The sequence below is a fragment of the Trematomus bernacchii genome, unplaced genomic scaffold (genome assembly GCF_902827165.1).
Source record: "Trematomus bernacchii unplaced genomic scaffold, fTreBer1.1, whole genome shotgun sequence".
In the NCBI taxonomy this organism is placed as follows: domain Eukaryota; kingdom Metazoa; phylum Chordata; class Actinopteri; order Perciformes; family Nototheniidae; genus Trematomus; species Trematomus bernacchii.
Window position 1 is genome coordinate 3,586,829 of NW_022987668.1, and position 21,933 is coordinate 3,608,761.

At 41.3% G+C, this 21,933-nt stretch overlaps 1 protein-coding gene across 1 annotated transcript; it reads right to left on the minus strand.

The window, feature by feature from the left end:
* Positions 1-1,908: 1,908 nt before the first annotated feature.
* Positions 1,909-21,625, minus strand: gpr155b (G protein-coupled receptor 155b). The gene is given in 21 exon segments (XM_034135901.1): positions 1,909-4,037; positions 5,671-5,808; positions 6,412-6,476; positions 6,578-6,673; positions 7,213-7,361; positions 8,884-8,961; positions 9,443-9,671; positions 12,743-12,830; positions 12,991-13,075; positions 13,388-13,511; positions 13,629-13,712; positions 14,145-14,300; positions 14,668-14,839; positions 15,118-15,185; positions 16,789-16,941; positions 17,399-17,512; positions 17,514-17,575; positions 18,745-18,874; positions 19,312-19,459; positions 19,943-20,157; positions 21,525-21,625. Coding segments are annotated over 20 exon segments (2,700 nt in total). The 5' UTR covers positions 20,101-20,157; positions 21,525-21,625; the 3' UTR covers positions 1,909-3,634.
* Positions 21,626-21,933: the final 308 nt, after the last annotated feature.

The window sequence follows — 21,933 nt, forward strand, 5'->3', positions numbered from 1 at the left end:
TTACTTGTTTTTCGCTCTGTGAGCTTCATGGCTCCACTTTTCAGGGTGTATAAATATATATAAATATATAAATAAAACCAACATTTTGTGCAAAATGCAGGTTTTTCTGTTCTGTTTAATGTGTTAACAAATCTTTAAAGACGTCTTCAGCTGCCAGTTTTTAATCATTTCAATCATCAATAAGTGTCGAGACGAAGAGATTTTGGATGCAGACAGTATTTTATTTGTGACTCACTCGCAGTGGTTCACCCTGATTGACTTTACAGCAACACATTAAAACATCAACAGGTACACAAAGCAACGACACACTTACACACCTCATGGAATCTCTCTTTCTGACACACACACACACACACACACACACACACACACACACACACACACACACACACACACACACACACACACACACACACACACACACACACACACACACACACACACACACACACACACACACACACCACACACACACACACACACACACACACACACACACACACACACACACACACACACACACACACACACACACACACACACACACACACACACACACACACCACACACACCACACACAGTGGAGTCAGTTGTGCAGAAAACACTCAGAAGGAAATACATGCATGTTTCTGAGAGGTGTTTCGATGAAGAAAGCACATCAATATCCTTTTATTGGACATTTTACTTCATGTGAAAGGCAGTTGCGGGATGTAATAAAGTACATTAATTTAAGTATTGTACAATTTTGACATATTTGTACTTAAGTATTTTCATTTTATTCAACTTCTTACTCCAGTAGTATATAAAAGTAATTGATATTAGCTCCACCTTTAACAGTGAGAACACATTATTGAATCAACAATCATAATCTAGTAATTTAATACATGATTCCCCAAAACGAGTACTTTCATTGTTGGTATTTTAAGTACATTTTGATGCCAACACTAATGGAATTAAGTTAGACTTTAAATGCAGGAATTTGACATGTAACAGAGTATTTTTACGATTTAGTATTTTGTGAATGCAGGTAGAAATGACAACATTTTTTGAGGGGAATACACGTTTAAAACACTGGACATCTTACACGTGTGTGTGTGTGTGTGTGTGTTTACATCTGGCTGCCTTTTGATTTATAAAGTCAGCTTTGAGGTATATGAAAGACACAAAAAACAGTTCTCTCTCTGCTCATATGTGCATGTATCCCCATCCATCCCTCTTCGGCAACTCACTGCACATTTCACAGTAGCATCACAAATCAGCAGCAACTTAACAGGCAAACAGGAGTGTAGTGTAGGAGCCAAAACATCTGTAAACAACTCAGTAAAGGGAATGACTTACACTCATCATTTTTAGGACAGATTTGCGTACATTAGGGACTTTGGCCGACATGTGCAAACGAGTTCCAACAGCTTAAAAAACGTCCATTAGGAGAAACTTCTAACTGTCCTTTGGTGTCCGTTCGAGCTTCTTGCAGCAGTTTCAATAAACGCGTTGCATGTTTCCTCAAGTCGGTCACAAGATGTTTCTTCATATGCATTTGTTTCGGTCCCTTAGTGTTTGTATATCAGCATGTTTCTCATAATGGAAATGTTTTGGGTCGTTGTAGCGTGTTTGCACGTGTCGGACACCGTAGATAGGAGCCAGTTTGGGACTGTAGTTGTATCAGTGATATCAAAATGTAACAACACACAACAAAAATCTCCAACAGACCTGTTTTAGATAAAGATTTGTGGGGGATGTTTCTCACTACACTTCCTCCAGAGTGTAAGATAAGAGAGAAGTACTATCTTATCTATCTTATCTCTTACACTCTGGAGGAATCTTGGCAATTTGTTTTGGATCTGTCTCCCAAAATAGACTAATATATTAAATACCTTGTGCCAGGTTTGGCTTGCAGACATCTGTGCAAATGTTCCACCATGAATTTATTAAATGGCATAACCACAGATAGTCCTAAATAAACGTTTCAAATTGACAGCATGATGCAAGTATAACACAAAATCTCATCTCGCAGCATCATCACAGGACACGCATCCAGTGAGTTGCATAATTTAAAAAAACTTGAAGAAGGTTATTATCAGTCAGTGCAAAGATGTTCAGTGCCGAGCAGAAGTCCGTCTGTTCATGCGGGAACATACTGTAGACCGGAGTGGTTCAAAGACACAACGTGCAAAATATCTAATACTGGAAAACAGGCAAGATGATTGAATGTCATCTGAACGAAAACAAGATCAAACGGAGCGAGCAGGAAAGCCTTTCAGTGAGAAGCTCCTCGGCTCAAAGGAAACAAAATGGCACAACATTTGAGGCTGATGAACGTGAACTTGTAAAACAAAACAAAGCTTGGTTGTCCTTCACGTAATGAAGACGTGAAGTAAGCTGGCTCGCAGGAATCCAGAAAAAACACTTGTCACATCTTGTATAGGATCAGTGATAAGACTATGATCAACGCCACTTCAATTTAGAGAAGTGTTATTAGTTCAAATGGAGTTGTTCCGGAGCCGAGAGAAAGGGAGCGCTTGTTTCGTTGCATGTCAGTTATCGTGTATATTACCATTATTCAAGGGAGTGCAAATAAAGCCTCACAGAACCAGGTGGTTTTACATTTTGGCGACAGGGAGTGGACAAGCAAGAGGCCGACACCATGAATAAATAATGGAAAACACACCTTTAAATATAACACCTCCACCAATAGGGCTCCACAATTTGGAAAAAATAACTATTGGCGATATGTTTCAGGATATTGGATGATTCCAATCATCATTGAGAGGATGTGTACCACACATATCTGTTTTCATTCAAAGTGTTATTTAACAAATATTTAGCATATATTTATTTCTGGGAAAAATCTTTGTTGGCAAGACTGAATTTCAGTTTAATGGATACCACTATTTTTGTAATTTAGTAAATATTGATTTATATATATTGATGTTTTTGGATTATTCTGAGGCTATGTTTGTTATTGTTTAGGCGGATATATGCCTTGAAGCAGGGATGTTTGCAAGCGTGTATTCATATACGTTTCAGATTGTGATAACACGTGTCAGCCTAGTTATATATTTGATTTACTTGTAGTGTCGTGGTTTTGGTATCGTCAAGTCGGTAGTGGACCGTACAAGATGCAATTTGGATTTAGACGCTTTGATTTACCTCTGATTCACAGAAGGTTTGAACGTTCTGAAGTCAAACGAAAACAACTCCCAGCCACTATAAGCAGATGTTTTTCTTCCTGCTATTTTGATATCCGAGCCTTTTCATTCAGAGCACCTCTCCTTTGGAATCGTCCGCGAAGCTATTTCCGTTGACTCCTTTGAAAGCAAACTCAAAACCCATCTGTTCGCATGTGTCTTCCTTGCAAACTAATATCCATCACCTAGTTTCCATCATCATTACCATCACTTCAGTCACATGCTTTTATCACATGGCAATACTTAAGTTGTTGTATAATGTTTTTATCATTTTTATGCTATGACGTTTGTATTTAATTTTTGTCTTTGCTTTTGTTTGCTTTGAACATTTCTAGTGATTTGGGGCTATAATAAATGTTGATTTGATATCGCACGACTAGTCCATATCACGATCACTTTTTAATAAATTGTGCAGCCCTCTCGCTCCCTCTCACATGATGTAGCCCCTACTCTTCTGTGAAGCAGTACATCAGCGAGGGCTCGTCTCTGAATCTGTGCAGTCGATCCAACACTCCTCCCTGCTGAAGGCGAACTCCGTACAATATGGCGTCCGTCCTCTCCGAACACAAGCCCCTCGAAACCAGCCAGTCCACTAAATCACTGCCTCGAAACACACTCTCAATGGTGGCGTGTTGATGGAGACCATGCTGGTGTAGGAGGGGAGGATTATCTGTGTCAGTAGACGGGGGAATCTGCTCCTCAGAGATGGAAACATGTGCTTGGTTTTTACTCTGGAGTTGGGATGGAAGCGATAATCCGGCGCTGGTTTCATCTGGAATCTCCTGATGAAGAGGATGATGGGAGGGGGAATGTCTCAAAGCCCCACCTTCCTCCTGTGGTTCTTCAAACCTGTCATTATTAGAGGAAGGATTCACCGGTGGAGCCGCTCACACTTTCCCCTGAGCCACTTTTAGAGAAGGAAGGAAAAACAGGGCAGGCAAAGGGAAGCAGGGAGGAAGAAAGTATATACGGTTAATAAAGAGCAGCAAAGAATAGTGGGTAGACGTTTATGTTACGATAAAAGAAAAGAAAAGTGTCAAAACAAACAGAAACTCAATGTTTTAGTGAGTAGAGCTTTTGTAGAGGCAGATTGAACATTTTTAAAAGGGGCCCTATTCTGCTGATGTTCAGGTGTATATCAGTATGTAGTGTCTCTACTTTAAAGAGTCCTCTCCTGCTGATGTTCAGGTGTATATCAGTATGTAGTGTCTCTACTTTAAAGAGTCCTCTCCTGCTGATGTTCAGGTGTATATCAGTATGTAGTGTCTCTACTTTAAAGAGTCCTCTCCCTGCTGATGCTCAGGTGTATATCAGTATGTAGTGTCTCTACTTTAAAGAGTCCTCTCCTGCTGATGTTCAGGTGTATATCAGTATGTAGTGTCCTCTACTTTAAAGAGTCCTCTCCTGCTGATGTTCAGGGTGTATATCAGTATGTAGTGTCTCTACTTTAAAGAGTCCTCTCCTGCTGATGTTCAGGTGTATATCAGTATGTAGTGTCCTCTACTTTAAAGAGTCCTCTCCTGCTGATGTTCAGGTGTATATCAGTATGTAGTGTCTCTACTTTAAAGAGTCCTCTCCTGCTGATGTTCAGGTGTATATCAGTATGTAGTGTCTCTACTTTAAAGAGTCCTCTCCTGCTGATGTTCAGGTGTATATCAGTATGTAGTGTCTCTACTTTAAAGAGTCCTCTCCTGCTGATGCTTCAGGTGTATATCAGTATGTAGTGTCTCTACTTTAAAGAGTCCTCTCCTGCTGATGCTCAGGTGTATATCAGTATGTAGTGTCTCTACTTTAAAGAGTCCTCTCCTGCTGATGTTCAGGTGTATATCAGTATGTAGTGTCTCTACTTTAAAGAGTCCTCTCCTGCTGATGCTCAGGTGTATATCAGTATGTAGTGTCTCTCCGCCCCTTAGCCTATCACGTACAATGTGTTGGAGTGCTAGCCAATAGAAGTGCAAGAATCCGCTCTCTGGAGCGAACTTTGGGATTTTAACCTTTGCAGACCATTTACATGCACAAAAACCTAAATAACTACTGGATAGGGAAAACCCCAAAAAGCGTGATAGGGCCCTTTTAAAATATTGTAAGATTTCTGCAAAATTACACATTTACAACATACCTTATGAATGTGTAATCGCTCAACTTGAATTTGTTTTGAACAGGATCATTACTTTGTGGTTAGAGAACATCAGTAGGTGCAGCAAAACAGATCAACTGATGGATAACATGCAAAGAGGATGCATAGAAAAGTCATTGTGGAAAGTAATCACAATTCATGTTGCAGGGACACAGCCACAAGAGAACACAATCAAGGAATACAAAATAACATGCTCATTAACTCAAATGCCACTCAATTGACAGAAAAATGAATCCAACAAGCAGTAAGAATGTCATTTTTCACCACATATTTACACGTGCTTTCCACAGAGAACACACATACACTGAACGACACATAATACAAAACCCAGAGCAGCACTCTTACCTGCGTGTGTGAACTATGTCCTGAACACACTGGTCTTTGTGGTATCGGACAAACTGCGTACAGGTGAGTCTGACTTCCTCCGGTACACCTGAGGGACTCAAATCCTCCGCCTCCCTGCCCTGCCACAGCCACAGAAACCTGACACACACACCATGTTTACATCACTTCAGGGGACATTACATTGACTTACATGCATTTCCTGGAGACTTATCCTAACCAAGTCTTCACCCTGAAATTATTGATACCCCTTATCCATTTTGTCCCCATAAGGGAAGCCAGTCCCCACACGTGACTGTGTAAACAGATGTAGGTCCCCACAAGGAGACACACACACACACACACACACACACACACACACACACACACACACACACACACACACACACACACACACACACACACACACACACACACACACACAACACACACACACACACACACACACACACACACACACACACACACACACACCACACACACACACACACAACACACACACACCCACACACACACACACACACACCACACACACACACACACACACACACACACACACACACACACACACACACACACACACACACACACACACACACACACACACTTCTAGTTCTTAAACAAGCTGCTATTGTTTTTTATATAAATCATAAATATATTCTTGCTGTAACAAATGTGCTATACATACAGTTGGATTGGATTCTGATATATTAGCTCTGAGCTCCTTATTCCTCTAACACTCACTTCTTCTTGAAGGGCAGGATGATGAGATGTCTGTCCAGACCGAAGATCCCAAAGGACAGGAAGCCCTGAGACAAAGAGGAAGAGGAATGTTAGTTGTAGTTTTTTTTTGTTGCACTGACAGCAGATCATGTTTACATATTTAACGACACACTACACTCAGTGGTACCTGTCCATAGTTTGCCACGGCACAGAAGAACTGCAGTTCCAGGTAGAGTCTCCCTGGATCTTTGTTGAACAGCCACCACAGACAGCTGGACAGATTCTACACACACACAGAGGAACAGGAAGTGGTAAAAGACAACTCATTTTGACTGGCATTAAGACTCATTCCTGCACCACTGTATTGTGGTTTGTTAGAAGAATATCACTCATCACTGGTCACCGGCTTGAGCTTCAATATCAGGATCCATGTATTTATGGAGTGCGGAAAACTTAAATGTATTTATTTATTTCAAATGGGAAATTTTACCAATATACTCACGGACCACTAGAGGGCGCTCACGGACCACCAGTGTTCCGCGGACCACACTTTGAGAAGCACTGTTCTAGGGAATCATACATCCTGTCATGTACAAAAACCTGGCTTTTTCCTAAAAATCTCCAAACCCTGACTTTCTCTCAAATTCCTGACTTTCTCTCAAAATCCTGACTTTTTCTCAAATGTCTCACTTTTTCAAAAAATCTCAAAATCCTGACTTTTTCTCAAAATCTCAGAATTATCACTTTTTCTCAAAATCTCAGAATTTTCACTTTTTCATTCATGTATTTCTGGACATGGTTTAAATGACTGTGTTTTCTCACCGCTAGCAGGCTGACGAACAGCAGCAGGCAGAGCAGAGCGTGTCTGACCGTCTGTTTGTCATCAGTGGGCTGCAGCCCGGGGGGGGGCAGGTTCAGCGGCTGCTCAGAGGAGGAGTTCGGCAGCCCGTCAAACAGCGCCCCACTGTGGCCTGGGAGAGGGAGAGAAACATATAAATTCAAGGTCACCTATTATGCAAAATCCTCTTCTTCATGTCTCTTCTACATCAACATGTGTCCCCTCTTCTTCATGTCTCTTCTACATCAGCATGTGTCCCCTCTTCTTCATGTCTCTTCTATATCAACATGTGTTCCCTCTTCTTCATGTCTCTCCTACATCAACATGTGTCCCCTCTTCTCCATGTCTCTTCTACATCAACATGTGTTCCCTCTTCTTCATGTCTCTTCTTCATCAACATGTGTCCCCTCTTCTTCATGTCTCTTCTACATCAACATGTGTCCCCTCTTCTTTCATGTCTCTTCTACATCAACATGTGTCCCCTCTTCTTCATGTCTCTTCTACATCAACATGTGTCCCCTCTTCTTCATGTCTCTTCTACATCAACACGTGTCCCCTCTTCTTCATGTCTCTTCTACATCAACATGTGTCCCCTCTTCTTCATGTCTCTTCTACATCAACATGTGTCCCCTCTTCTTCATGTCTCTTCTACATCAACATGTGTCCCCTCTTCTTCATGTCTCTTCTACATCAACATGTGTCCCCTCTTCTTCATGTCTCTTCTACATCAACATGTGTCCCCTCTCTTCATGTCTCTTCTACATCAACATGTGTCCCCTCTTCTTCATGTCTCTTCTACATCAACATGTGTCCCCTCTTCTTCATGTCTCTTCTACATCAACATGTGTCCCCTCTTCTTCATGTCTCTTCTTCATCAACATGTGTCCCCTCTTCTTCATGTCTCTTCTTCATCAACATGTGTCCCCTCTTCTTCATGTCTCTTCTACATCAACATGTGTCCCCTCTTCTTCATGTCTCTTCTACATCAACATGTGTCCCTCTTCTTCATGTCTCTTCTTCATCAACATGTGTCCCCTCTTCTTCATGTCTCTTCTTCATCAACATGTGTCCCCTCAGACTCTGAAAGTTTCAGGAAAAAAGATTCTCTCTCTTTTTGTCCTGATCCATTTTTATAAAAACCTGTCTGAAAATGAGCTGATCAGATTTTGGCCACTTTATGATGTCATAACGATGTTTTGTCTTGTGTAACCATTAGCCAATCACCAACCAAGGTAACCCCCCCCCCCCCCCCCCCCTTATCACCTGAATCTCCTCCTAGAGCACCATTGAGTTCTTTGTAACCAAATCTCTCTCAGAGGGGCGTGGGGAGGGGCTCCTTATTTTCATCTAAAGTAACAGACAGAGAATCAGCCCTTTGGAAACAGGGCTGAAACAGAGGGGATTATGGGTAATGCTGCAATGATCTGTTTGGTGTTTCAGCCAATCAGAGACAGGCTCTGGATATATTTGAGACCTATAATAAATTGATGAAAAACAGTATGATAGGAGACCTTTAAAAGATCCTCACATCATGATTTTTTAGAATACTTCCCAATGACTGCAAAGCTTTTATTGCACTTTGAAAATGTTTATATTTTAAATGTAATGTAATGTAAATGTTTTACAAGGAATTTGTTGTTATTCATATTTTGTACCTGTGCCGTTGGACAGCTCTGTCTGCGTGCTGGCTATCATGTCAGGGATTGGCTGGAGAGGAGAGAAACCGTGGAGCTCTGAAAACACAACAGAAGACAACACACATATTTTAAGTTTGTCATGCACAATTATTCAAAAACCACAATATGGACCAATGCAGTACTTCAATTAGCACGATGCAAAATATTTGTTAAGGCTAAATATGTAATGTGTCATTTTGAATTCACTGTTGCAGTGCTGCAGAGATACCCTGACATATAAATTGCATTTTACAGATCTGACAAAACATATTTGTTTGGTACAGACCCTCTTAAGATATCCCACCATTATCATTTAATATATATATGTTTTTATTATAATGATTATAATGACGCAAAAATAATCAATCCCTCCTTCATACTCCTTTTTATAAGGTGCCAATACAAAAAACAAACAAGAGACGTACAACATTCAGGAGAAGACAACACACAAACAACAAGCATTCATACTTCAATATGCAGATACAGTGCAGGAATATATCGGTTTAAGTAAAAATAAATATGTTTGAATGTGTCTTACCTGAGTTGGAACTGTAGGCCGGTGAGGTAATCGTCTCTTGTTGCTGTTGTTGTTGTTGTTGTGGATCTTCCAGAGCAGCGTTGGTCCTGGGCTCTTCGCTGAGGCCCGTCACAGCGGCTCTGTTCAGGGCCTCGTAGCCGCTCTGCTCCCTCTCCCCCTGGCTGAGCCCCATCAGAGAGATCGCTCCGAGCAGCAGGCTGACCGCCAGAACCACCGTGGAGCTGATTATCTGAGAGAGAGAAGACAGGATATGAGTTCAACTTCATGCACTACCAGAGTTGGGTGTAACGCGTTACAAAGTAACGCGTTACTGTAATAATATTACTTTTGTCGGTAACGGAGTAGTGTAACGCGTTACTTTTATAATTCAGTAATCACACTACAGTTACTAACATTGCCCCGACACGCGTTACTTCGTTACTTTTATAAAATCAGTCATAATCACACTGACAGACAAGAGGGGTTTCCGCCGCAGGTTTATATGTACGTAATCTGCGCGACATGCGCGTCCACATCTCCACGTGCAGTGCTGCATAAACATGGCTGAGTCAGCGATAACTTTCGAGGGGTGGAGGTATGCCCATTATTTTGAGTTCGTCCGAAGAATAGACAGGAATGTGACGGTGAGGTGCAAACTGTGTCCAGGCCAGAAGCTGTTATCCACTGCTGCAAACACCACGTCAAACCTCAACAAACACCTGCAAAGAACACATGCTAAGGTGAAGCTAATAGCTAAGGACCCCCGAACCCAGAGTGAGGATGTTGTGAGTGCGCCGCCGCCGACCGAAGCAGCACAAATTAGAATTTGGAGGACCGGTAACCAAAGCAGAGATGGACAGGCTTGTAGCATCCTTCATAGTAGAGGTAATGTTGCCCATTTGCACAGTGGAATCACCATCGCATCGTTCAGAGATATACTGCGCAAAATACAGATAGCAGGAGACTGAGGACAGCCATAGTCAGAGCTATCTGAATCAGTCTTATGCGACAATGGAAACTGAACTAAAGAGAACATTTGAAACTTTAGCAGTCTGCGTGATCTGCCTGCAGGGAGGGGCGGGCCGGCCCTGCGAGTAAAGTAACGAGTAAAGTAACGAGTTACTTTATGTAGAGAGTAACGAAGTAGTGTAATATATTACTTTTTTTTAGTAACGACCCCATCTCTGTGCACTACTTACGTTTCTTTATTATAAGTGTTAGGGAATAATTTGCTTAGGTATTCAACCTTCGACCCAGTTCATCGTTTTCTCCTCTCACTGTCTCCTTTCCCGTGGCATAGGTCTACGGCCTTGGGTATGGCTGCTATCTCTCTTAAGGAGGGGCAGCTTGGGCGCATTGTTGTTGCCAGTCTATGACCGAGCACAAGCCACCATGAGGTAGTTTACTGTTCAGGGACGTAGGTTCCCTGGCGCACATTCTTTCCTATGGACGAGAGCTCTAGTTAGATTCAGTGTCCATATTGCTTTAGTCTCACTGATAAAGAATGTTGATTATTACACTCCGAACTAGTTAAAACCTCGAGCTGCAGAAAGAGTTCTTCAGAATTGGTTTGGCAACCACTGGGTCAGCTCGTGACACACCACCTGTCTTGTCAATTCTCCGGCCGTAACTCCAAATAAACCGTCAGTGTTTGCCATCGAAGCTCCAGCTCTCCTCGTGTCTCTCTGAGTCCTGTTTTCCAATTGCTTCAGAAGTTTCCATCACAATAAGTACAAGTTAAAGTGGACCTATCATGCTATATTTGAATAATATAGTGTAGGACCATACCTATATAAGGCATATTTATACTTTTTTTTTTCAAAATACCAAACAGATCATGCATTTTAGCCATGCCTCATTTTGCTCAATTTGACAATTTCTAGCTCTGTTTGTGCAGGGTCAGATTCAGTGAGAACAGCACCACCTACAGGCCTGGCATATGTACTACAGCGTCTCCAGCGCTTTCGAACGGCAATGGCCGTGGCTGTCTCCTCCTGATTGGTGGAGTTGGCCCAATAGCCGTAGCGCCACCGTCCTGACGTCAGGACAGTGTTCAAATCTGGATCAGTTTTTATCAGATCCGTTGCAGCCCCCTTTTTTAGAGATTTGGGTATGGAGGAAAATAGAGAGGGTTGTGTTTTCTGACACTTGGTGAGTTCCCTGGAACACCGGGGACACATATTCATGTAGAAAAGACTTACAAAGTGCATTTAGCATGATAGGTCCCCTTAAGTATCCTTGATGTGGGGGAATCTTCTGAAGCACTTGGAAAACAGGACTCAGAGAGACACGAGGAGAGCTGGAGCTTTGATGGCAACACTGACGGTTTATTGGAGCTTCGGCCGGAGAATTCACAAGACATGTCACGGCCACGATCTGACCACACGGTTGAGATGCCACCATCAATTCTGAGGGTTCTCCTCTCTGGTAGGAGGTTTTAACTAGTTTGCTGAGGGTAATCAACATTCTTCATTAGTTAGACTAAACAGCTGAGGAAACTGAATCAACTTTGGTTGTCGCTTATGGCTCGGGGTCAACTACACCCCGAGAAGGATGTGTTCCTGGTGTCCCACAACAATAACTATCTCTGACCGAGAGTTGCCCGCTCACAAACTGGTAACAACAACAACTTGCTAGGGCAGCCCCTCCTTATGGGAGATAGCGGCTGTCCAAGGTTGGGCATCTCTCTCTGTGTGTGTGTGTGTGTGTGTGTGTGTGTGTGTGTGTGTGTGTGTGTGTGTGTGTGTGTGTGTGTGTGTGTGTGTGTGTGTGTGTGTGTGTGTGTGTGTGTGTGTGTGTGTGTGTGTGTGTGTGTGTGTGTGTGTGTGTGACACATAACACATTTGAATAGAGACCATGTCAGTATCTCAGGGTGTAGGGACTTGGCTTGGGAAACAGATGGTCACTGTTTCAAGTCCTAGTATTATGTATTTATTTCAACAAGGACCTTGCATACAAATACATTCATCTCAGAAAAGAGAAGAGATGCCAGATTATAGCTAATAGCTCATTTCCATCTGCAGTCCTGAGGCAGGTACATAACAATCAACAAACACTACAAACATTGCATCATCTCTATCACACAAACAATTATAAAACATGATAGAAAAGACAAATACAAAATGTGTAGCTGAAGGTGTGCCAGTTCACTTCCTGGGACCTCCTGGTTTTGCATGTGTGGATTTATGACCTAAAGTGTATAGGTGCCGTTTGAATGTTTGTATTTGTACTGTATATACTCACAGTATATCTTTTGTGGGATTAATAAAAGTATGTTTTCTTCAGAAAGAAATGAGAAGACAGAAGTCAAAACAAACTAACCTGAGCTCTACCGTAGAAAAAGGCAGAGTCTATAGAATCAGTCCTTTCTCCTAATAACAGAAGACCTCCCACCATCAGGAAGGGAACCCTACACACACACACACACACACACACACACACACACACACACACACACACACACTGCATGTATTAACATATTTTATCTCAGTCAACATAAATAACTGTTTTACAAACCAATAGAAGTGTATAAGTATTTATATAAAAAGTAGTGAGGAGTCTTGACTTACCCCCAACCCAAAGCCATGAATATTCCTGGTCTGAGTCTCAGCAGATCATTTCTGTTTGTCAGAGCGAGACACAGAGGGATTAAACCTGAAAAAAACGAAAAACAAATGAACACCAGGGTGTACATGCATGCATTATGAATAGTATGAAGTCTAATGGAGTCTTACTGACGGAAACAGCATCCATACATCCCATGGAACTCATTTCAAGCTTGTCTGTCAAGTGTTTGTGTGTTTTAAGGGGTGGGGTGTTTATGCGTTTTGCAAGTATGTACATGCTTGTGTGTGAGGGGGTTTGCAATAAAAGAGATTCTTATTATCTGTGATGGTAACCGTTTAATATCTAAATAGCTAAATATTCTTAAAAGTTGAATATAGGTTAAAATAGTATTTTGTTCACCTGTCCAGATGTAGGTGCTGTACAGAGAGCCGTAGAGCAGACTGAAGGTGAGGATCTTTCCCAGCAGATTGTCCTCTTGTGTCGCCAAGAAGTTCCACAGGATCATACTGACACACACCAAAAACTACAGGAGAGTACACAAGTGAATATGAGGAGCCATTGTTATTTCTGTTTAACATCCCATGCTGTACACGACTTGATATCAATACTGTGTTTATAAAGCACTTGAGATGTGACTGACCTGAGCGAGGAAGAGATTTAAGGCAAAGAGGTGAGGGAGTCTGTTGAACTTCCTGCTTAGCAACATCACCACTATGGTCCACACCTGAGGGGAAACACAGGCACACACATTATTCATTATGTGCTTACTGTATTCATTTAGTTATTGTTATACAGGAAGAAGCAGAACATCCACTGCGCTTACTTGAAGGCTCTACTATTGGTACAAAATATCATACAAATGAAAAAATAAGGACATGTTATTGTGAAAAGTGTATGAATGTGTGTGTGTGTGTGTGTGGTGTGTGTGTGTGTGTGTGTGTGTGTGTGTGTGGTGTGTGTGTGGTGTGTGTGTGTGTGTGTGTGTGTGTGTGTGTGTGTGTGTGTGTGTGTGTGTGTGGTGTGTGTGTGTGTGTGTGTGTGTGTGTGTGTGTGTGTGTGTGTGTACTATGGCGTAACCTATCCTAACGGAGTCTGACAAACATGTTTTGCATTTTTTATTCATAGTCATATTTTTAGATTCAGCAAACACGCTCACCAGTGCTAGCAGGCTAACGATGCTAATGTTGAAGCTAACGTTTTGCAGTTCAGTCACCAGGGGGGCGGGGTCCATCAGAGGGATCGTTAGTAACCATGCCGACACGTAGATGATGGGAGCCGACAGAAATGTACTGATCACCATCCCGGATGTCACCTGAAGAAAGGGAAAGGAGGGGAATATCAAAATGTGTTTTTCCGTTAGCAAAATTACATAACATCTTAATAATTTACCACAACATGTGCAGTAACTGAAGGGAAAGAATGTCAAAATGTAATATCTTGGATATATAATACTTTTTAATAGCCTTAATTTTCGCTAAATTGATTTATCAACTTTTAATACTTTTTAAGACCCCGCGGACACCCTGCTATGTGAAGCACTTTGAATTGCCTCTGTGTCTAACTAACTAACCTTGAACCTTGTAACATTTCAGAAATTATTTTGTTGCTTCAGTTCTGTATTTAACACATTTCTTGCAAACTGCTGTTTTAAGTTTGATAACAGCATCAACAGTACTTACCACCTCTAGCTCGAGGTTGTAGTGTGCAGCATAGATGGCCACACTGGGGGCCGTTGGGAAGACTCCATACAGGAAAGCAAAGTTAGACAGACTGGTGTGATTGGAGCTGGTGCTGTTCACTCCAACATCCAGAATATCCACCATGTCTTTACACACCAGAGGCATCACCAGGCTGCAGAGAGACACACGCAAACGTTTAAAACTTCATCAAAGACCAGCTGTTCAGGCAGTCATAGTTATTGAGGGTAACTTAGGGGTGTATGGAAATATTGTGGCACACCGCTTGTGCAAGAAATAGTCTCTTTATGAAGCTTATAAAAGTGGAAATATATTTTTTAAAGCCATAGTCGGTGGTGTCATTGCACTGGGCAGAAATACAGTATATTGAGGTGTTACAAAAAACATTGCCTCGCTATACTAACGCATTAACCCAATCCCAGTCCTGCTTACAGTTTGGCTGTGATGAGGAGAATCAAGGCGACTCCGGTGTCTCTGGTGAGTTTCCTAAGCTGGCCGACCTGAGAGAGACAAAGAGAAATTACTAACTGATGCTGAAATGGAAATAAGGCAGATTATAACATTTACATGGGTGAAAGGCAGGGACAGTTTGATCCCACAGGCAATAAAACTATTAAACACCTAAACTTGAAACAACATCATAACATTAATCTGGCTGCTACTTAGGAATTATTTATCTAATATATCATTCCAATCACTTGCACTATTTCACTTTTTTTCCTTTTGTATTTACTAATTACTTGCACTATTTCTTTTTGTGTTTATCTGTTTAATTGTGTTGTACTGTTGGAGGAGCCTGTGACCTAAGATTTTCATTGTCATAACTACACTGTAGCTATGTTCGTATGACTAATAAAAGCCTTGAAACCTTGAAGCCTTGAAGCCTTGAAAGACAAACAGAAATACAGCATCATAGGTAGGTTCTGCACACTTTACTCCAGAGGCCTGTACGACGAAGCCGGTTCAACATAACCTGGATATGTTTGAGTTACCCGGCTTACCTAATCCAAAACAAACGCGCTCTCGCTAAACTCAAGCCAGCTTTGCCCTATCTAGTTATGTGCGCGTTCACATAAAAGGGGTGGGGTTAGCAACATTTGACCAATCACAAACATGGAGAAGCGCACTGACAGCGCAGCGTCATACTTCCTGAATGAAAAGTGAACTATAATATTAGACATTTGAAGACGTTAAACTTTAAACATCCATGACTTAAACACTTTATCCAGGATAAAAGCCACATAGCTGCACCTGCAAGGTGAATACAGCTGGTAAAAGAAAAAGCGTGTGAATGCGTACATTAACAGGTTTATGATATCACTGCCCCGTCCAAGACACGAGTGGATCTGACTTTAATTACATTTGACTCGAGTGTTTCGTCAACTTAATGTGTTGCTTAAAATAATACTTCTGCATACAGTATGTGACACTGTGAGTGTTGCACGGCCAGATACGGCTCAGCTGACTCAAATAAGGAAATATATGATACATTATGATGTGATATGATATGAATGATAATGGGACACATCGACGTCTGCACTCACAGTGCCGCGGACTGTACTTAATGTTACTCTGATCCGGTTACTTATGTCGTGGCAGATATTTAAGTAAGCTTTCTTAACGCTAATGTTATAATAGTCAGATTGCTCTGAAGATGGGAGGGGATATTCTATTAATTTTCACGTTCACACAGTCGGTGATTTTTGCCGGCCGTCTTTCCTGCAACGGCAGTTTTTCTGTATCCTCCTGTAATATGACTTGATCGCTTTAAACTCCGCACACTGAGCTCTGATTGGTCAGCAGGCGGTGCTTTCACTGAGTTGATCTCTTAGCCTGCAACCTAACCTGCTCCAGACCAGGCTAGCCGCTCAGCATAAGTTACCATGGAGATCTAGCCCACTAAAAAGTGAACCAGCGTCGTAGGACCGGAAACCCAGAGTTTTGGTTCTTACAAAAAATGTATTACCCTTTGCATTAACAAAAGGGGTCAACATTTTTGAAATCTCTTCCAAGGTAATTCAAATTAAACTTAGCTAAAAAAAAACTACTGCTGACTTTACAGTAGTCAATCAAAATGTAATGTGATCAACCAAAATAAACTACCATAGTGAGGCCGAGGTAAAACAGAGCCGCTCCTCCAAAAGAGTTGGCCAGGCCGTCGATGAACTGAGAGAGCACGGCGGGGATCTGCTGGCCCAGTGCAAAGTGGGAGAGGATCCCTATTATCACCATGAACACTATGGGGTTCTTCATCACCTGCAGAGGGGGCAGAGAGAGGGAGTGATCAACTTACATTAAGGAAAAAACTGTGGATAAGATCTTGAGGTGTAACTTTGTCAAACTAGTTTTTGTAATTCAGTTTTCTGAATGTGTTTTTGGTTGTTAGCCTGAAATAAGGTCTGTCTCTAACAAGTGTCTAAATGAAACAACTAAATGTCATCACGCCCAACATTAGCGGTGGTGAAGCGAAGTCATGTGACCGTGCTGTAGTTCCTTAGTAGCCTAACGTTAGCTTTTGACTTCAAAAATCATAAAGGGGTGTTAATATGTGGAGAAGGTCCAGCTTAACAAAACCTGTACCTTTCATAAACATGTGATTGCTTAGCTTATATTCAGCAATATTCAGAAATCCAAATGCTTTTTGTCCAAAGAAACCCTTACGATGCTAGCTTACAGCCTACATCATCACTGCACCACTGTTCACACACATTACCTGTAGGACTACGACTCCCACGATGCGCTTAGTGCTGTGTGAATGGTTGGTCTGCTTCCACTTCTGCACCTCACACAGAGCGAAGCCGATGGGATTGAGCAGCATGAGAGAAACCCGGGGCAACGAGATAGATGTACTGCAGGTACTCTGGATATGTGCTCCGATACAAAGCATCAACTAGAAACACAGAGAAAAGGAGACTTTAAAGGTCACCTATTATGCAAAATCCAATTGTTCATGTCTCTTCTACATCAACATGTGTCCCCTCTTCTTCATGTCTCTTCTACATCAACATGTGTCCCCTCTTCTTCATGTCTCTTCTTCATCAACATGTGTCCCCTCTTCTTCATGTCTCTTCTACATCAACATGTGTCCCCTCTTCTTCATGTCTCTCTTCATCAACATGTGTCCCCTCTTCTTCATGTCTCTTCTACATCAACATGTGTCCCCTCTTCTTCATGTCTCTTCTACATCAACATGTGTCCCCTCTTCTTCATGTCTCTTCTACATCAACATGTGTCCCCTCTTCTTCATGTCTCTTCTACATCACCATGTGTCCCCTCTTCTTCATGTCTCTTCTACATCAACATGTGTCCCCTCTTCTTCATGTCTCTTCTACATCAACATGTGTCCCCCTCTTCTTCATGTCTCTTCTACATCACCATGTGTCCCCTCTTCTTCATGTCTCTTCTACATCAACATGTGTCCCCTCTTCTTCATGTCTCTTCTACATCACCATGTGTCCCCTCTTCTTCATGTCTCTTCTACATCAACATGTGTCCCCTCTTCTTCATGTCTCTTCTACATCAACATGTGTCCCCTCTTCTTCATGTCTCTTCTACATCAACATGTGTCCCCTCTGTGTAAAGAGATTCTGAAAGTTTCAGGAACAAAGATTCTCTCTCTTTTTGATCCATTTTTATAAAAACCTGTCTGAAAATGAGCTGATCAGATTTTGGCCACTTTATGATGTCATAACGATGTTTTGTCTTGTGTAACCATTAGCCAATCAGCTACCAAGGTAACCCCCCCCCCCACCTTATCACCTGAATCTCCTCCTAGAGCACCATTGTGTTCTTTCTAACCAAATCTCTCTCAGAGTGGCGTGGGGAGGGGCTCCTTATTTTCATCTAAAGTAACAGACAGAGAATCAGCACTTTGGAAACAGGGCTGAAACAGAGGGGATTATGGGTAATGCTGCAATGATTTGTTTGGTGTTTCAGCCAATCAGAGACAGGCTCTGGATATATCTGAGACCTATAATATATTGATGAAAAACTGTATGATAGGGGACCTTTAAATAAGAAAAAGAACATTTGAGTAGAAAGCATCAGTGTCTTCCTCACCTATGGGGTATCCTAAGGCGAAGTCATTGCTCTGCGTAGCAAAGATGGCGTATAGACCCGCCTTGCTGTATCTGCACTCTGGACTGGCCACCATCAGAGTCAGAACACACACCAGCGCAAACACCGTCACCTACACACAGCATGCAAACATTCAAAGGCTTTATTTTTCATACACAATAGCTACAGCATTGTTTGGGCTACGGAAATCTTAAATCGCAAGCTGTTCCAACACTGCAACATACTTAATATAACAGTAAAAGACATAAAAGTCCAATGAAACAAAAAAGAATTCAATTAGGTTGCAGGAGAGGAGCCTCAAATGTAGGTTATAATCACATGACTTCTTAAAATCCTACACCCTGACATAACAAAGAAAGTAAATACAAATAGTGTGTACTTGTTATTGGTTTGTCACTACATGTACTTTGCTTAAAATACAAACTAATGTATTTACAGGCAGTGTAAAGAAAACAAAACATGCCTTATTGTATGATCTTGAATACAGGTTGCTATTTTTTTTTTTAAGTGAATGAAGTAAGATACATAAACAGACAGTCAGACACCAACCTTAGCGACCAGGACGCTCCAGAGAAACGCCCAGATGACGTCTCCAAAGTCCAGAAGCACCATGTTTTTAAAGAGCAGAGCTGGAAGAGCGAATTTAGACACAAAGGCCCCCAAACCCTTCGCCTGGCTCTGTGTGATGATATCTGCCCTGTAGGATCAAATGGAAGAATTGGCAATAAACACACAGATGTTGTTCACGTATAACTATTTATATGTTGATTTGGTTATTCCAGCTTATAGCAAAAACTTGAAATGCTAGTTTATTATGTGACACCAACTTAAAAGAATATGAAAGACTACTCAGCGTCGTATATTTTCATATTTAACTGGGTGGATTAGTGGTTTGTTTGAGGACAAAAACAAAGGTGGTGATTGTCGTAACAGCAGAAAGACAGGAAGGCTTTCATTAGACTTACTTTGTTTGTGTTGAGTTTGAATTAAGTGTGATTTAAGTCTTGTGACAGAGAGAAACATGAACACAGAAGGTTCACTGTTGTAGTTATCACTTGGTTTATGACGTTTTTAAATGGCATTTTGCAAGTCTGTTCACTAAATGAATAGGCGTTATAATAATCCCTTTAAATTGTGAGATTGTGTTTACTGCGAGATTGTGTTTACTGCTTTTGCCTACCTGCCAGCTATGTAGCCACACAATATGATGCCAAAGCACTCGAGGAGAGCCGGGAACAGCTTATCGATGGACATGTGGGGCCCGGCTGCAGAGCCTGCCAGGGTATTTTGGGATATGTTCTTCCCGTGGATGAGCACGTAGCTGTTGGCGGCCTCCATGATGATGATATGATGGGGGTCCGATGGTCCGCTAGATGGTTGGGGAGGATCAGCACTCTGGAGGAAGCAAGGGATGTACAATGAGTGGCAGGAGAAAGTGTAAAAAGGCAAGATAGATACAGTCGACTATAAAGAAAATGTGTTCTGACATAAGATATGTCAGTAAATACTGAAAAAGTGAATTTCCAAAGTGTTTTAAAAAAGCCGGTTTCCAACATGACACGACTAAATGTCATCACACAGAATATTATCTGTGACCTTAATGTAGTTTGTTTATAGCCTAACACCTAATGTGAATTTCCCTAAGGGGATAAATAAAGGTCCAATTTATCTTATCTTTTCTAGCATTAGCTTTGTACTTTTGGCGATTGAATTAACGCTTAAAAAATCCTAAAAACGTGCAACTACAAAGGGATTTTCCTGCTTAACAAACTGTGTAAGTATCATAAACATGTGTTGGTCACAGAGCTTATTTTGTGCAATATTCCAAAATCCAATGGAAAAATCCCATTGGCTTTTTGTCAAGGGAACCAGGGAGATGCTAGCTTCCGGGTCGGCATACAAAAATACGTAAGGTTACATACAAGGGATTTGCCTTGATGTATTTGGTGCATACATACATACAGTAAACACAGTTAAAGAAGCTACACTGTAAGAAAAGGACCAACAAATAAAGATACAAATCTATTCTAATAAAACTATTATAACAATAGCAATATGTACATGGAATATAGATGAATTATAGAAATAGAATACAATAAAATATGTGCAGTATTGGTATGACAAAGGGAACACATTATTCTCAATATAACAGAAACATATTATGATTATACATTTCGATAAATTCTACAACACTTCCCCACTACAGGGAATCCAAAGAAAGGCAGATTATATTAATATATACGGTCAAATAGGCTGTTTCTGTCAGGTAAACAGTCTCTCATAGTGCCCCTTATACTCTGCTGAATTCCCCTTTTTTAAACACTATTCACAATATAATTGAAAAATAGTCCATGGTGAGACTTTGACAACATTTCGACTAATTGTGCAGCCCTACTTCCCACTACAGGGAGCCCAAAACAAGGCAGATTATATTAATATTTAATGTAAATAAGGGTGTTTCTGGATGATAAACAGTCTCTCATGGTGCCCCCCTTCTAACCCTTTGCTGGTTACGCCCCTGAACGAAACCATTAGCTCAGTAACGGTTCATGTAATGCTCTATTTTATTATTTAACGGCAATGTTACGTCACTTAATATTCATGTGAGAAACAGCCTACAAATCTAACTGCTCCATTGTAACTGCCAGGTGACCGTTAGCACTAGCTAGGTGCTAAAAACATCAGGAATAATAACCGTTAGAAGCTGGCACCTGGCATTTAGATATCACTAAAAACGACTTGTTAAGAAATTAAGTGCTTACCTTTGTTTCTAAAAGACTGCTTTTGTTCACAAATGTCCGATATTCATCTGTCCTGCCGTGTTTTCGGCCGTTTTAGAGGAGAAGCTCTGCATCTGACAGCTGCCGAGAAAGGCAACGCCCTAAACACATGACGGACATGCGGTTCGGCGAATCAACGCCAAGATACGATTCAAGCTCCGACTGTGATTGGATAAAAGCGTGCGGTGTATGGTGCACTCATGTGATAAGGTCAATGATTAAATCTTTGGAGCTTATTATGTGTTCAGTACAAATGAACTGCAACAAAGGTAAGTAAATATTGATTTTATACGAAACCAATATGCCTTCAGTAAAGCAGTTAAAGTGCCCTAAAAAAAATTGTGTCTATAATCATATCACTTACTATTCTACACACTGTACAATCTATGGA